We start from the raw sequence: 17,849 nt of genomic DNA on the forward strand, positions 1-17,849 counted from the left end.
ACTAGTACATACTTGGCTAGCTCTTCTGCTTGCGCAAATTGATGCAGCTCCATTGACTTCAAATGGAGCAATTCCAATTTATGTGAGTAGACAGTGTGGGCTACAGCATAGTTACAATAGTTCTCTTTTCTGAGGTACAAACCCATCAGCATCCATGGCAGTGAGCACAGAGTTGCACGCTGTGGAAAGGCTTAGAGACCCTAAACTAATCCTCCATTTCAGAAAGCTATTCTTGCTCTCCAAAGTGTAACCATGGAGTTGTATACATATATACGCATACATTTGTGTGTTATGTATATGTACACATGTATGTATGTAACATGATACATATGTTTTATGTAAGTATGTGTTTAGACATATTCCTATTGCACTAATTCCTAGAAGGGGAATGCAGAGCTCTTTCGGCTGATTATCCCATAGCAAGGATAGGAAAATAAAAGGGGCTGCACAGCCCAGCCTCTGAACTCATGGTTGACAAGGTTAGGGAGAGAAAAATGCTTTCTGTGCAATGTAAGAAAGAAGAGGGTGTGGGCCTGTAGTCATACCCCAAGATACATCCTTCTCCCTCCCATGTTCTTTAGATACGTAATAGGTAATAATAGAATAATATAATAACAATAAATATGTAATGAAGAAATACCCAGAAAAATGTGAGGGGTTCACTTTTTTTGAAAAAAATTGTTGGAAATTTTTTTGCTTTTTTACTTTCGAAAGTCAGGAACTTCCTAATTCGTACAAATGTTCAAATCTTGAAGATTTTTTTTTTCTTGTACCAACAGTTAAAGAGTTGAGAGAAACATGCTAGAAAATTATGATATCCAGAGAATGCTAGCCAGTTATAACAAATACATTGCTCCTATTTTTCTGAAAAGCCATGCCAACTGGAATGTTCACTGCTAGAGCATCAGGTTCAGTGTGCAGCCGGTAAGAATTCTGCTTCTCATTTTACCTCTTCTGTACTTTCACCACAGATTTTTTGTCCAGTGAGTGCAGTACACTGTCCTTAATAGCAGCCATTACCTGGTGCTGAGATGATGGTGGAGGAAACTTTGATCAACTCCAAATATAGTGAATCAAAGATACAGATTTTTTAATGACTCCAAGTGAATCATGAAAAACATCAAGATGAAACTTTCCTGCAGGCAGGTCACTTTCAGATTCTGTCTCTTAGTGTGACTCAGTTGAAATACTGTCTCATAGGTGAACTATAATATAGAGGAAAGTGAGGTTGCCTTTGACTTTTGCCAAAAGGTGACATCTAACTATTCTATTTTACAATATGAGAGGAAAAAACCTGAGTATATATGCATAACGAGTGTTCCATACACTCGTTACAATTTTCTACTTCTGTTTGGTAACTTTTGTTTGCTGTGCTCTTGAAATATGCATTACTACAGATTGAGTTATGGCAACTGAAGGTTGCGTGGTTCTTGATTGCAGTTCACTTCTTTCCTGTACTTTTTATTGTCTGTGTATCACTTGAAAAACAAATAATCAGTCACCTTCTAGAGGCTACATGACCTGCTAGATGATATTGCCTGTGTAATAACCTGCCCAACCAGGTGCACTGAGCTGCTCTGTCTCATATATTTTTTTCTGAAATCATCCTACTGTAAACACGGAACTTTATCTGACACAAGAAAATAAACAGAGCTAAACAAAAAGAAAAGAACTGCCTGTTTCCTGGAGGAGACGATATTTTCTTACATTCTGTATTGCCTGTTTAGAAAGCTATGTATCTTTAACTCAACATGCAGTGAGATAATTATCTGCAGCAGTCTGTTTCAACGAGGGTGTGTCATCCTAGTGTCAAAAGAGCCTAAACGGCCCTTTTATCACCATCTGCTGTCCGGTTGGGGTACTGCAGGGCTGGGCAGCCTGCCTTCTTCCACAGCAGCCAGCCGCAAAACTGACCAACTGACTGCTGGACTTACCTTTAAACTGTGGCTTTGCATTCCCTATATAAAGCTCATAAAGTTTAAGTAAGAGGTAGATTAAAATATAATTCTGAGATAAAGACTACAAAGTATCTCAGTGAATCGGCATCTCATGAAGATAAGTAGATTTGGGGTATAAGGTTGTTTCCAGGCTTATTTTGGCTCCTTTGGCACCATGTTGTAAACGTTACAGTTGTTTGCCTAGGGAAGGTTGGTATATGGAGATGGAAATTCTGGTGGTTTCAAACAAAAAAAAAATCTGAGAAATCAAGCTTGATAAATATGTACGCAAGTTTGTATATCCTATGCCAATCAACGACTGGGAATCCATGACTTTGAATGGATGTGAAAAATACAATTAGGAGCAGGACGAAAGAGAACATGGGGAAGAGAATATGTGGAAAAGAGGGGAAAAGAAGTAGTAATTAAAAAGGAGAGTAAAAAAAAGGGAAAATAAGGTGCTCAGATATGACTGAAGATACAAACAGAAGGCAATGATGAGAGGAAGAGAAGCTGTGCTTAAGTTTTCAGCCAGCAGTATTAGTAGACACTTGCATTGTAGCTAGAAATTATAAAATGGACCATGAACCTCAGTAGATGGATCCAAGAGCAGAGAAAAAGTATACTAACACCAAAAATATATATTTAAAATTGATTATGTGGACTGTGTAATGAGACTTAATGGTTTCCTAAACCAGTACTGTGGTACCACAGCAAGGTACTTATGATAGAGCTCTAGGAAGGATCCATTAAGTTTTGTTTGCCACTCTACGCAAACCCTAGGGTTATTAAATTCATACGCTGCCTCAATTGTATCATATGGGCTATGCCAATCTGGCTGTGGTCAGGCAGCAGAAAACTACCTTACTGAAGAAGATTCTTTGCTGGCTTCATGGAGCAGTGTTAGGGGAAATAAGAGGGTTTGCTGTAACATGTATGCTTTGTACCACAAATTGGACCATGGGCCACTCCAGACTGGAGCACAGGCTGTCATTAATGTTCAGTGAGATGTCCACTGTGATTCGAGACCCTTCCGTCTACTGAGCAGAGCTGAAACAAACTCAGGGTGGAGTCCTTCACATTTAATGTGTCTCCTGGACTACCTGGCACCTTACATATGTAATAATCATATTTCATTTTTGGTATCCTTTTGCATTTTACAAAGGATTATCATGATGTATGAAAAAAGTCTGTAAAAAAAACTTCTCCAAGAATTTCTCGAAGGGGGATATCTCCCTTGTTGCTTCATAGACAGGATAAAAGACCCATATTCCTGACTGGCAGGTTCTTTTCAGCTGCCAGGGCCATTGACAAGCTTTGTGTCAAACTCTGCTACCTCTGACACCAGATGGCTGGACATAGTCTTCTTTGGCAATGCTGCCCACCACAGCTATGAAATTGCCCCTATTACTTAATGGTTTAGCACCTTGACAATTGTTGCATGAAACATATACAGCTACAAAGCTCAAATCTGGTTTGGTTTGGGGTTTTTTTTCCTTGTAGGGAATGAAGACATGTGAGCAAAAAAAACTTATATTGCATAAATCTGTAGGCCACTGTGTGAAACTCAATTCATAATGAATGTTTGGCATACAGTTCTCAAGTAAGTATGAATTTTCATATAGTAGAATTTACAAAGTTGGCATTTTACATCTACGGGTAATCAAATCTTTGTATTAAATTTGACCTGTGCTGGGCTTTGCATATTGGGTAGCTGTCACTGCAGTACTTCACATCTCTTCGTGTTCATTATATTGGCACATGATTACCTGAAGAATCATTCAAAGGCTTTGCGGGAGTTGTGTAGGTTATTGTTAACAGTGTATTAAATTTATAAACCTTAACTTAAAATTGATAGATGAAGTTGATGCTATTGATGTCAACAGGACTGGGAATTTGCTCAATACTAAATGTTAAATGTGGCAAATCAGAATTTGGAGAAATTGCTGCCTTAATCCCAGGCACCTTTAGCCCACTGTTTGTCATCCTAATGCCCTTCTGTTTGATATTTACTTCTTTGGACATTGCTACCTCACTCCTTTTGCAAATCCATGTTAGCATTGATGTCATAAAGTAAGCAGAATGAATGTGTGAAATTGCTTGTAAAATTATCAAATGAAATGAATAGCAAATATGATGACTTTTTTTTTAAGTTGAATAAGGAAACTGTCAGCAATGATGCAGTCTTGTAATGCTTACTAGAGCTGAACAGTATATATATAAGTCTGTGCAAAAGAGGCAGCTAGGCAGATCTCAGGATCCTCAAGGCTTTCCATAGTTCCAGAAGAGAGGGTAGGAGCTCTTTCTGCTACGTATCACTTCAAAGTATAGAAAGGTAAGATTTACATGAACTACCAGTACAATTTGTTTGAGAAAGCTGAGTGCATTTTCTGAATTGTATTGCCCAAACTTTGCAATAGAGGTGCAGGATCTTTCAGCATATTGATGTTTTCTTCTGTGGTTATAATCATTGATATTTGGAGTTAATGACATCATCATTTAAATATTTTAATCTATTGAATTAGTTCAACAGAGAATGATCCTAAGAAGGGAAATCAACTGTTTGGGTTGCAGAAGCAATTGAAAGAAGGAAGATTAACCATAAGAACATGAAAGACATGCATTGTTGTAAGAATTTAAATGTGAGATACATAATTATTGATTTTTATATTTTTATCTCCTTTAGTATCTCTTCTAGTGATATTTAATGAACATGAGTTTAAAAATATTCACTCCTTATAGCTCCTGCCTAAATATGAATCAATGGGGATTAAATTAGCAGAATGCAAACAAATTAAGTGGTCTTATATACACACTGATTTAAAACTGTTCAAGACAGATTGTTACTCCATCGCCCTACAGATTGCCACTCCACTGCCCTACTTTTAGATTAGTTTGTCTCAAACAGCTATTCTTTTCGTATCACTGTAAGATCTGAAAAGGAAATTTTAGCACAAGAGTAAAAATTAAAGTCTTTCAATAGTTATTGTGATTATTGTATAAAATTTAATTTAGTCTTCCATTCTACTATGGATTTCCTTAGACTAACACCGTTACATTTTATGGAACGTTCCACAAGGCATTATAACATGGTAGGTAAATTAGATGTAAAGTACATCTACCTGAAAAAGTAATTTATTTATAATTAGAAATAATTGCTATTTGCAAACATTTTCATGTCAACAGAAATCATTTTCATTCATATATTTTCACATGAAAATATTCCCTTTTTTACTGCTGTAACTTCATAATTGGTATTTTTAAACTGAAAATAGATAAAAATCTGATTTTTGAAATATTCTTTTTTGAAAACTCCATGAAATTAAGCTAGTTTAAATTGCACGTCATGTACAAAAGACATCTGCAGTAAAATATATTGTAAGAACCAGCAAAATCAGGTTGATCAAAGAAATAATATTCAAATAATTTTCTAACCGATTTGAGAGACATATTTGTTACATACTTTGTGGTGGTTCAAATTGAGATGTGTTAAGATTTTCATCTCAAATCAGAAGAAATTAAAACATTTCCATTAGTCTCATATACACAGGAACAAAATTTTCCCGTGTAAGATTAGCCCTAGTTTTCCTGCACCTTGACAATAAGATTGCATGGGTTTTAGCAGTATCTCCTGGTGACCTAAATAATTTAGAGCAAATAAAACCTTTCTTCTGATCGAGAAATTAATTGATTAGCAAGAATAAACTAAACAAATATTATCTTGCTGATCATCTCTTTTTCTCTACAAAACATGTTTGTGTTTCCAAGAATAAAATAACAATTTCTTCTTTAAAATCTGTAGCTGCTTTAGCTTGTTGAAAACTGCTATTGCCAGTTTGGGTTAACAATAGGAAGTACTAAACATTGAACAAACAAAATTGATTCTAAATTTTTAAAAGAACATATTTGACAGACATTTAATAGCTTTTGAAAATGCTTATTTTATTAGTAAGGATTCTCTTATTTGAAAATTGTATTAATTTTAAAAAACTGCATTTATACATCTTTCTTTTTAGCAATCTCCCCAGATTCTGATTCTGAAAAATTTAGAAAGAAGCGAAACATGCATTTAACTTTAAACATATTCTTAAGGCATAAAGTAGCCAGTGGGACTGTTCACATCTGAAAGCTCTATAGGACTGAGGAATGAGTTAGATCCAAGATATACTGAAATCACTGAAAGTCTGCTTACTGACTGCAGTGGGTTTTGAATATGGTTTTTTAATAAGTTTTATATAAAATAATAGCTTTTGGTGTCTGATATTACTATAAGGAGGCTGGATTAATGGCTAGACTATTTCTTTCATTCCATTTCAGTGACTTAGGTTTATATCTAATCTATATCATGGTTTAAGAAATCTAAAGGCAGCTCTAAACTAACTTTCTTTAATTTTTCACGTTAAGTAAAAGTATACTAAACTGCTAGTATACCATTAAGCAAGGCAAATTTACTTATGTACGGTACAATAGCCAGTGTCTAAGTTAACTCACTTACAGCCATATCAGCTAACATAGGGGTCACTACATTACAATCAAACATTTTTGTGACCACAGCAGAGTCATGTCCCAAAGAATAGGCAGAGCTTTTGTTCCATTGTTGGAAGCCTATGAAATGTGAAATTATGCATTCTTTGGGATAAACATTGGATGTCAGTGTTGCACCACCAAATTACAGCTCCAAATGAAACAGTGAAAAGAGTTCAATACTATAGTTAGGGTTATAACAAGACTGACAACATGGCCACTACGGTATTTGTTGGTACTGTAGCAGGATATGTGCAAGTGTAGGAATCAAATCTCATTTATCAGGACATTACAGAAGGCAGAAAAGAGTCTCCATACACAGTGATGAAAAAATGAGTAACACTGGCAGTGGCTTCTGGTGGAAAGAGGGAAATTGATTCCATTGCTTAATAGTACAATCCACCAGAAAGTCTGATATTCATTAATTTATTTTCCTGGTTTTAATTAAGATTTGATTAAGATTTTTATTGCTTTAAATATTTTGATACTGACACTGAGGTACTCTAGTAAAATATTTATATTATTCATTAAGATTCTCTTAAAAATTAGGCCTCATGAAGTATCAGAAGCAATACATTCTCCCTAACCATAGGTAAAATACCTGCCCACAGTCAAGTTTGCATCTCCAACTATAAATTATTTTATAATAGATGTAAGAAACAGATTTCATAAAAAAATCTGCTCTGAAGCTGGGTAGACTACTGGGGCAGAGTAGAAATCCTACAGCAGCAGGGTTTTTGATGGAGGATTTTACTTTTTCAGACATGTTCATATACTGCCCCCCCATTTGCACTGCTCAGTGCAGAGCCAACTCTAAATCTCAAGACAGACTAATCGCACCTTCTCTACACATCATTCCTTCATAACTTTCTTATGGCTTCCTCCAGGCCATAGTATTTTTAAATTCATCCCATTGTGACAAGGCATTACAATAGAGAATAGATATGTTTTCACTCAGACTGTCTTATTTTCTAAATCATTGAATTTCCATAAATAACTCCTCCAGTAGAGCCGGAGGAGTTCAGTGCAGATTACATTTAGTGGGGAGGGTGTTTTTTGGCTGGGTCTTACTTTGTCACCTAGCACTTTACTTCAATGTACTCATTTTTCCTATCTCCCTTTGTTTTTCAGACTGTAACATAAACTTCCATAGGAGGGTGTAATGGATGGCAGAAGGGCTCTTTCAAATGCACAAATATCAAGTACAAGTACATGATGAAATTATTTCCAGGGACATTTTGCTGATGTGAACTCATTGCAACTTCTGTTGCTTTACAGCAGATTAATATTGTGATCCATACTGATTTTAAAGTTAGAACGAATGAGCATTTACTACTCATCATTCAATGAATGAGCATTTAGCCAATGAATGAATGGCATATTCAATTTCTTTGTCAAGGTCAAAAGTACCTAACCAAATTTTAAATTTACTTCCTTTTCTACACATTCATTCCATAAATTTAAGTGATCCAAAATAATTAAAAATAAACAATATATACTAGCTGATTTTGTAAGTAGATTTCCTCTCATTTCCTGTTTATGCAAAGTGCTTTTGAGTCTATTAGCCACTAGCTGCTCATAGTCCCTTTTGCACAGGGTTTTGTGAGCCTAAAACGAATGGCATTTCTTTGTTCAACAGAGTTTGTCCTATAGGGGATCATGTGTCAACAGACTAATACTACTACATTAAATAATGAAAATTGTAGCACACATAATTAGGGGATTAGAGAATGCCTTATTCCCATTCGTGACTATGCAGTAAAAGTTATAACTGTACTGCTTGCATGAGTACACCAGTCACTAATGCAAGTAAAGGAATCACAGTTTGGCTATGGATCACCAAAGCATTTGTACAGCCTGTAATACTCTAGTTTACATTGAATAGTCTCACGTTAAAGTCAGTGAGACTGGTCGAGTTATTACAGTGCACGTGATGAAGACATATATAATAATGTAGCCATTTCTATTACATGGTTGAAGCCAATAGAGTTACCTGTAACAGTAAGAATTACATGTAGGAGACAATATTTTCTGCTTTAGTTTATTACCATTAATATGAAGTATATACCCCATATCTTGTATATCCCCTATAGCCCCATAATGGAAGCCCTTAAGCTGAAATAAAGTATTATGTCAATAGTGCCACAAGCAAAAGTTGACATAGCCCATCATGAATTGAACACAAGCCAGTGTGTAGTTTGGTGGTTGTATTTTTCTAAGGAGTGACACCTATTAATCAGTTATTATAAGTCCAGAGGTGTACTGCTGTAATATCTGTTATTTCAAAAAAAAACTTTTAAAAGGAAGATGGAGGGCCAGAAGGAAAGAATGGGGAGCTGTGACAGTATTCTTGACAGAGATTTGCTTTGTTTTTTGTGTAGTGAACGAGCTGGAAAAAAATAAAAGTCACACCAATACCCTAGTTTTGCAAAAAAACATTATTATAGAAGCAGATCTAATGCTTGACATCAGCAGAACATAGAGCAAAGGAGATACAGACCTTTACCCTTGCATTACAAAAGTGAGACTGCAGTTGCTCTCCGCTCACCTTGCATTCTGGAATAGAGACTAGAGCCTAAAGACTAGAACAGACACTACATCTTTTGAATGCCTACACAAGGCACTACAGTCTCCATCCACTGGATATGGACCCTGAGGATGGGGTCTCTGTATTATCAAGTTTAGATCAGCATTAAAGATGTCTCTGTTTGATGTAATTGATTCAGATGTATGTAGAGGTGATTACTTTTTCTTTGCTTCCTTATTTGTGTTTTGACAGGCAATGAAAATGAAAAGTGTTTATTTTGTTGCTGGGCTCCTTTTAATGATAGTTCAAGGCAGCTGGCAAAATCCTCTTCAGGATACAGAGGAGAAATCAAGGTAATTTCTTTAGATCAACCTTCTAGAAACATTTGGCCTGAACTTTGTTTCTTATACTTTGAAGTAAAACATACTATGACTTAAAGATATTTTTTTGTATACTATTACACAGTCCTTAATCTACCATTGGGATTGGCAAAAGTTTTTAGTATTGCAAAGGATAGCACAGAAGTTTTTGGTATTACAAACAATAGCTGCTTTAGTTAGCCAAGAAGACCTTGTAACTGTGCAGTATCCAGTCTGCTATGTTGATTCATTTTACTAGCCAGCTAGTGATCAATAATGCCACTTGCTTTTATTTTGTGAATGTATAAAATAGTATTTTTAAGAGAAAAGTCAACGCACCTGTAGAATGTACTATAAGCATTGCCTATTAACAAGTTCTAAACTTTTCACAGATCATTCAAAGCTTCCCAGTCTGAACCATTAGATGAATCTAGACAGCTGAATGAAGTGAAACGTCACTCACAAGGCACGTTCACCAGTGATTACAGCAAGTACTTGGACACTAGACGAGCTCAGGACTTTGTGCAATGGTTAATGAGCACTAAAAGAAATGGGTAAGCATTTTGGTCACATTGCTATAGATCTCCATTTTCAGAAACAGCAAAAAATCTAGCTGAATTTAGTTTCTTGGTTTCAGCTTCCCATCACAGGCCATGCATAATCCTCAAATAAGTAAAGTACTTAAGCAAAATTTATATATGATGTTAATATATTATTAGAAATGGGGAATATGTGTAAAATCAGTTAAAAGGATTTGGATAAATCAAGTGTATCAGTATATTACCTGATATGCCATCTAAAAAGACTATCTCAGCCTTTTGGGGACAGATCGTTTCAGTGAATGAATTAAGTTCAATAGGAATAAGATATGTAAATAGAATGTGAAGGTCTGGGCCATTGGGCCTTAATAAAACTTTCCTATCTATGGATACTCTAATCCTCAAGTTTCATTTGTGAAAAGGGAGAGAAGGTTTAAGTTTTGTTGACCACTGGATACTTTACTAGTATCATAAGTATACTGTTAAGGCATGAGTTGGCATATTTTTTTAATACATACTTTGATTAAACACAAGCTACCAAGCTGAGAGCAAGAATGATGTAAAAGCATGTAAGTCTATGTCCTGCGTTCTAGAGAAGATCTGTCCACAGAATGAAAAAATCTACGATATTAATGCTTTTAAATCCCTGTGGATGTCTTTAAAGTATAAAGTAATGATTTCTAGATACTGTATTCATTTAAATTCATAAGCCTGCAATTATTTGTAATATTCATCTCTCAGTTGTGGTTGTGTATCATAATATTTAAATAATAACCAATAAAATCTTATCAGCTTATGCATGCTCTTCAATGTACTCATAATAATGATCTAATGATTGTGGAATTCCACTACAGCCAACAAGGACAGGAGGACAAAGAAAATGACAAATTCCCAGACCAGCTCTCAAGGTATTCTAGTTGCTACAACTTGTTACTCAAAACCAGTTTGAGCTCATTTTCTGTTAAACAAGAAAGAAAATAACTAGTATACTTTACAATGTTACCATAATCCAAGAAATACATACCAAAAGAATTTATTTTGCACCTGCTTTTTACAAGGAAAGAGGAAATGTCTTTATGTTACTTATTCCTGTACCTGTGTTCTACAGCTATGTGCAGTGGCTTCAAGGAATGCAACAGGATGAGAATAGATTTTAGGAAAGGACATTTCAAGTAATAAAGGAGAGTAGAGAATAAGATAAAAAGAAAACTTGGTATAGAAAAAGGCAGAAGCAAAAAAAACCCACCTCATTATGTTGAGGAAAAGAAAACCAGTGAGAAGACTAACGAAAGGAAAAATGGCCAGGCACCAATTTGCAGAGAGCTGATAGAACATGATACAATGCTCAGACGTAAGCACTCAGTCCCATGTTACATAAACCACTCCCTCATTACAGGAAAGGAGAACACAAGACCTGCTGGAGGCCAGAATTTTGTTTCTTGACAACATTTTTGGGAGAGGGTTGGGGGGATTGGAAATTTGAAACAAATAAAACAAAAAAAAGTAAGTATTCTTGCAAAACAAATTGAAATATCTATATCAATTCTTCCTGTTGTCAGAAATTCCAAAGATAGCCTGGATCAGAAAGATCCTTCCATTCAAAACACTGTCAATATCAGTACCAAATTTGTAATAATGTTTCAGCTTCAATGAAACAGCATATCTCAACAAAATTAATGTTTCATTAAAAACGTTCCAAACAACTCTAGTTAGCATGCTGATGAAAAGTGCAGATGGTACTAAATTAGGAGGAATGGTGAAATCCCAGGAAGATAAAAAAATAATACAAAGACCTAGTGGCCCAGAAAATTGGGCAGAAACTAGCAAATTCTGAAACAGAAATGTTAGGGAAATTATTTGTGGAAATTATTCCATAATATGTCTACTTCTCAGTGCAGCTCACCTTCCTAAAGGCCAGTGTGACATAACTTTGCGCTATATCAGAGAAAGAAGCACAATGAGGTGCAGGGAAGGAGAAGGCAATTGTCTTTCTCTATTAAGCTGGAGGTGATCAGGCTTGAAATTGTTCCAAAATTATCACTTGGTCAGAATGATAATTAAAAGGGTGTTCAAAATGTAAATTCAAAAGGAATTAAGTCTGAATAGTTTGGCTAAGCAATAATGAAGATGAAGGCAGGAGGAGTGACCTAATGGAAATTAAAAGATACACAAGAGGTAACAAAAAGTCTGTCTGTATAATAAAATACAGTTTGTTGATCATGGCTAATTAATCTAGCAGAATACCGTTCCAATGCAGCTATAATTGCTTTCTGCACCTGATTTGATTTGTTCAGAACTAGTTCAGGTATCTCTGCACAAAACTCTATTGCATAGCACAGACAATGCCTTCCAAACTGAAAGATATCAAGAAAAAAAAAAAATATCAAGAGTAATTTGAGAAGCAAAATAAGCCCCTCTTCCTAACAAGAAATGCTAGTTGGATGGGTGGGAAATATAAACCAATAAAGGTTAAAAAAAATTAAATCATTATGCAGTCTGCTCCTATAGTATTGCTCTTCTTTCAGCAATGCGATATCCAAGCGTCATGCTGAATTCGAGAGACATGCTGAAGGCACCTATACCAGCGATATCACCTCTTATTTGGAAGGTCAAGCTGCCAAAGAGTTCATTGCTTGGTTAGTGAATGGACGAGGAAGAAGAGAGTAAGAACCCATCCATTCCTATTATTAAATTTTGCCTTGCTTTTGGGGTTAGAAATCAAGTCTGATGAAACCTTGGTGTGGTTTTGATCATTCTTTCTGTACTTCACGTTTTTCTTTTGCAATAGAAGATATTCTGTGGGTGTTAGACTACCACTTTACATTATTAAGTTCACATACAGATTACAACAAACCTGTTCAGTATGCTGTTACACTCTAAAAGGTCAAGTCATATTTAAGGTCAACATATCTAAAATTAAACCAGACCTTCCTCTAACTATCACCTTTCCCCCTTCACATGCAATGCTTACAGTCTCCTTGATTATCATTGACATGATTCAAGTCAGTGTCATCTTAAATTACTTTCTCTTTTTTCCCTTTCACAGTCAATCTTTTCCTTTGCAATATTAAATTTTTACCAATGTCATCAGCTGTACTCCATGCACTGGTGATCATTCCCAGCAGTAACTGATCACTTCTTTTCCTCTTTCCATGCTCCACAAAGTCTCCCCAAGTTGCTGCTGACAAAATAGTTATCATTTCCTACAACTATGACTTGTTTTCCTTTTTGAGACACCTCTACTTCTTTTGCTATGGTTCACGGTTTCCTGGACGCAGTGCTCCACAGTTTTGACCTACCTATGTCTCTGATTCCTTTCATTAATACCTTGTTCTCCACATACTCATTGCAGATTTCTCAAGCTTATTCACTTCATGTACTCACTTATGTTTTTACATCTTTTTTCATGATAGTCTTACACTTAGAATGGCATTACCTTCAATCTCCTGCAGGCAACCTTCTATCTCATCTATTTCCAACTCTGCATGGTTAGGAGCTACACCATGCACATGCTATTCCTCACCTTTTAACTGTTCTGTACTTATTTGTACCTTTAGACTGTAAGCTCTTTGGGGCAGGGATTTCAGTTCATCCTCTGATTATATATTCTACCAGCTGTAAAGTACTATGTAAGTCTCCTGCACTATATAAAAATAATAAATAATAATAATAATAAAATATAATCCATAAGACAAGATTGTGTGTTGTAGTCAAGGAAGACTAAATAGGTAAAAGTAAATTTTGTAAATAATGACAATATTTCCTGAAAAAACAGAGTTAAATAAATGAGGCCAGCTATATAGAGAAGGGAAAGGCTGGTGCCACTTCATAGTGATGTTCAGATTTGCAGTTGTTTTTCTGCCATGTTGTACTGTCGTGAGCAGAACTAGGGTATTTCAGTATCTATAAGAGAGAAATGCAACCTAGCTGTGATGAACGGAGCTAGGTTCATCTAAGCAACCTAGATGGACAATTAAATGTAGACCACCCTTCTACTTTCCAATATTTAGTAATATTTGCGGTCAAACTTGTATATAGCCTTTCCTGAAATTATTGCATGAAAAAAGCCAGTCTGCCTGTCATTGGTCCCAGAGCACAGTGTGCTTCAGCATCAGCCCACCTTAATGAAACCCATTAAAATCTTCCTATATTTGATGGGATGAAACAAGAGAGGAAAGATTTCTAAATCAGGCTCTTGGCATAATGGTTTTCCAGCATTCAAAAAAGGATAGAGCAAGAATCAGGACCCAATTCCAAACATAAAATGCTATTGAACAGCAAACACACACATAGATTTTATACAGGTGTTGTAATTGAGTTATTTTAACCCCCCAAAAAAAAGTTGCCGCTCTTAATACCTAAATACTTATGCAATATAATTGTGAGAATATAACTAGGACTTAAGTCCAATTAGAACAGAAAAAAAAGTACGAAAATTTGACTATAATGTTTTAGTAGTGATATTTCTTAAATAATGATTCTTAGTAAATCTCCTGTGAGTTCTACTGATGCTTTGTCTACTTGGCATAGACATTGCAGACCAAGATATGTTTTTGCATGTATAGCTTTTTCAGAAATGCTAGAGAGGAATTTAGGCTCACCTGAAGGAACGGTTCTCATCTGATAAAGGGAGATTTCCATGTTTTATTCTGTTGTGAAAATAATGACTCAAAAGATGTTCTGTTATACATCATGCTATACTGAGCCATAGCATCAGGCTCAACCCTTAATTCCTTAAAATCACAGGAAATCTGCAGTGTATTAGAATCCTGTAATGAGGCCCTTTTAAATGGTTTGTTTATTTTGATCTGCAAATTGTTTGATAATTTCTTCCCTTTGAAGTTTCCCAGAAAAAGCTCTTGTGGCCGAAGAAATGGACCGAAGACATGCAGATGGCACTTTCACAAGTGATATCAACAAAGTCCTGGATGACATGGCTGCCAAAGAATTCCTAAAATGGCTGATTAACACAAAAGTTACCCAAAGGTGCCTGAATTTTTATTGCGTTATTCTTAACATACTGGGGTTTTAAATGCATTTGTTACACATAGGGAAAATACTGCTAATTCTTCTCTTAACTATTGACATATCTGTAACTGTGTTGTTACAAACTTTATTACAGACAGTGCTGAACAAGGATAAAACACTACACAGAACTCATTCCAAATGCAATTTGTATTTTCATCAGTGGTGAACCTATTTAACAGTTTCCTATTTAACCTGAGGGGAGTTTTCCCACTGAATGTTACCAGAAGTAAGGTCATATTACATTATTGAAAAATAACGCTCTCCTTTGCATGGGCATTATAAAATCAGAAATATTTATTGGTAAAATCACACCAAACTGATTATTCTTTAAAGTCTGTGATATAAAATGCTGCCTTAAATTGTGGTTTGTCATTAAGGAATAGGGTACTGTAGTCTGAGTTCCTGAGAGCTAACTATTTATGAACCCTGCTTTAGTTTGCCTGTATATAGGCAAATGCTGTTGACAAAGCAACATTTTCTGTCTGAGCTCCGTGAACGGGTTAATATTTAAGAAATATTTGTTAACATTAACAAAGCATTTCAAAAATAATAAAATGCCAACTCAAGGCACATGTGAGTGGCCAGACTTTTTAAAATGTTGGACGTCCACTCTGTAAAAATAAATTGCTTTTAGTCTTTGGACTACTGAAGCACCCAAAACGACTAATTGATCATGGAAATCTGAAATTAGCAATACTGCCTCAAAAATTTAGAAGCTATAGTTCAAATACAGTTTTTATTAACATTTTAATATTTTTCTGTTTGTTTGTTTCCAGTTCAGCATTGAAACACACAATTTAGGAAAATAGTCTATTAGAAACTATGAAAAAGCTTTTCTTTTAGAAATAATTGTTTTCAGTCTGTTATTAGAGACATTGAGAGGTCTGTGGAACTAACATCTGCTAACTCTTAAACAGAAAAAATATGTTCCACGTATATTTCATAAATCTTGGGAGATTTATAATGTGTCCTAATTGCTGCACTTTTTTTCCTCTTTTTTTCTTTTTTTCCCTTTTTTTTTTTTTTCTTTTTTTTCTCCTTTTTTTTCCCTTTTTTTTTTTGTCCTTTTTTTTTTTTTTTTTCCCCCAGGGACCTTTTGGAAGAATATCAGTAAAAATGCAGAATAAAAATGGGATAAATGAAGATCTTCATTGCATCAACTGCCAGTTATTAGAAGATTCTGAAATCTGTATTCTGTCATTTACATTGGGTGTAACAAAGCTCTGTCACCTTGCATGCCAGGAAATAATTGTAATACAGTTTAGTGTTGCCAAAGGTTTATATATGGAAAACCTATTGTCTAAGGGATAATCTTAACAGCTTTAAGACTATGAAAGTTCCATATCTTCATATTTTCCATTTATTTGGACTGAAGTAACTCCATTTATATTTAATGATAAAATTATTTTTCTAAAATGTTGACTTCTACACACAAAGAATTCAATCACCAGTTATACATGTTATTTGTAAGGGGCTGGCAGTTACAAATGCCTGAGAAGTGAATATCCCTCTTAAAACCTTTGTTATAAAAAGGCTAAGCTTTAAGGATATTAAATGATAGCCTTAAATAAATTTTTTCAAGCTTCTTTTCTGTTGACTTTTCATGTGTATATCCCTTGTGCTTCTTTGCACTCCATGTCATTTTATTCTAATATTTTAGTGTCATTGAGATCTTGGAAGTGGTTTGTTTGGAATGATAAAACAAACTCAACATTTTGTTTTGTCACATTTTCTCCATAATGATTCTCAGAAAAGAACTGTGTGAACTTTGAATTATCTTTAGTTGAGAAAGAAATCACGTAAGATGAAGCTAGAGGGGGAAACAAGACTGAAGAGACAAGGATTCTTCATTAGCATAAGTTCTGGTTTGTCAGCAAAAGCAGGAGGACAGCTTTGAAAAATATTAAGTGCAATATACTCGATTAGTAGTGGAAACTGCCACATAATTTCTTCAAATTTTATAAGATTGCTAAGTAAAGCCAACTCAAACAGCCCTTGGGTCACTCTAATCTGTGTAGTATTCTTTTCCTGCTTCTTCCTCTGAGAACCGCTTTGTCCGTTATCTCTTGCATTTAGCAACAGTGTACTGTAACCTACAACTGTCATTTCAGTAATCTGTGCCTTCTCCATTATGGTGACAGAACATTTTGCTTGCAGATCTCAGCGTTTCTAGCAACCCAAGCTATTATACTCTCAGCTGGCCATGGCACATTTTTGTAGGTATGGCAGTAGCTGCAACTCTCAAATAGCCACAGTTGCTGTTATGCACCTCTTTCTTCTGATGGCTCCTCAAACCCCCTTTTCTCCCCTTGCTATAATAGCAACATGCCAGGTATTGATATTAAAATGTCCTGAAGGGCAAGTGGTTTAAGAGAAAGCCAATGAACTTAGCAAGTATCTAGTAAAAGTTAATATGAAGCAGGAGTGTTGCTGAATTAGAATTAGCACCTATAACTTTTGCTAGGAATAACTAGTACTGGTTTGTGTCTCATTTGGTTTTTAAAGGCACCTGAAATTTTCACTGACAGTCTAGAATTTCTGGAAAAGTAAGATTAGGTTGTCCTCCCAAAGTCCTACAGGAACCCATATTCTGTACTTTCAGATCAAGACTGATCATACCCAACTTGGCTTCTAACATCCCAACTTTAAACAATTAAAACTCAATAGAACCTTGCACTAAAAAACCCCATCATGGCATCCAAAACACCACTGGAGATTAAAAAAAAAGGGGGGGGGGGGGGAAATGAATGTATATTGTTGTTTATTTAATCCCATTTGTACACAGTGGTTTGGCTCCAAGTGTTTCTGGAAAAAGATTCAGTTATACACAGTTGGATCCATATAGTTGAGGCTGGAATGGTATAACTCCTCTATTTCCATAGATTGAGCAATTGTCTTTAAAGTGTTTTATTCCACTATGGCCAGGATATTTAGT

At 35.3% G+C, this 17,849-nt stretch overlaps 1 protein-coding gene across 2 annotated transcripts; it reads left to right on the plus strand.

Annotated features, from left to right (window-relative positions):
• Positions 1-3,516: 3,516 nt before the first annotated feature.
• Positions 3,517-16,500, plus strand: GCG (glucagon). Of its 2 annotated transcripts, none has more exons than XM_010303013.2 (7): positions 3,517-3,540; positions 9,241-9,341; positions 9,740-9,901; positions 10,741-10,794; positions 12,412-12,549; positions 14,729-14,872; positions 16,004-16,500. In XM_010303013.2, exons 2-7 carry the CDS (start codon positions 9,244-9,246, stop codon positions 16,026-16,028), a joined length of 621 nt encoding a protein of 206 aa, XP_010301315.1. In that variant the 5' UTR covers positions 3,517-3,540; positions 9,241-9,243; the 3' UTR covers positions 16,029-16,500. The 2 variants fall into 2 exon arrangements, with proteins under 2 accessions (XP_010301315.1, XP_010301314.1); XM_010303012.2 differs by lacking the exon at positions 3,517-3,540 and adding an exon at positions 3,596-4,272.
• The last annotated feature ends 1,349 nt before the right edge of the window (positions 16,501-17,849 follow it).

The sequence above is a fragment of the Balearica regulorum genome, chromosome 6 (assembly GCF_011004875.1).
Source record: "Balearica regulorum gibbericeps isolate bBalReg1 chromosome 6, bBalReg1.pri, whole genome shotgun sequence".
NCBI lineage: Eukaryota > Metazoa > Chordata > Aves > Gruiformes > Gruidae > Balearica > Balearica regulorum.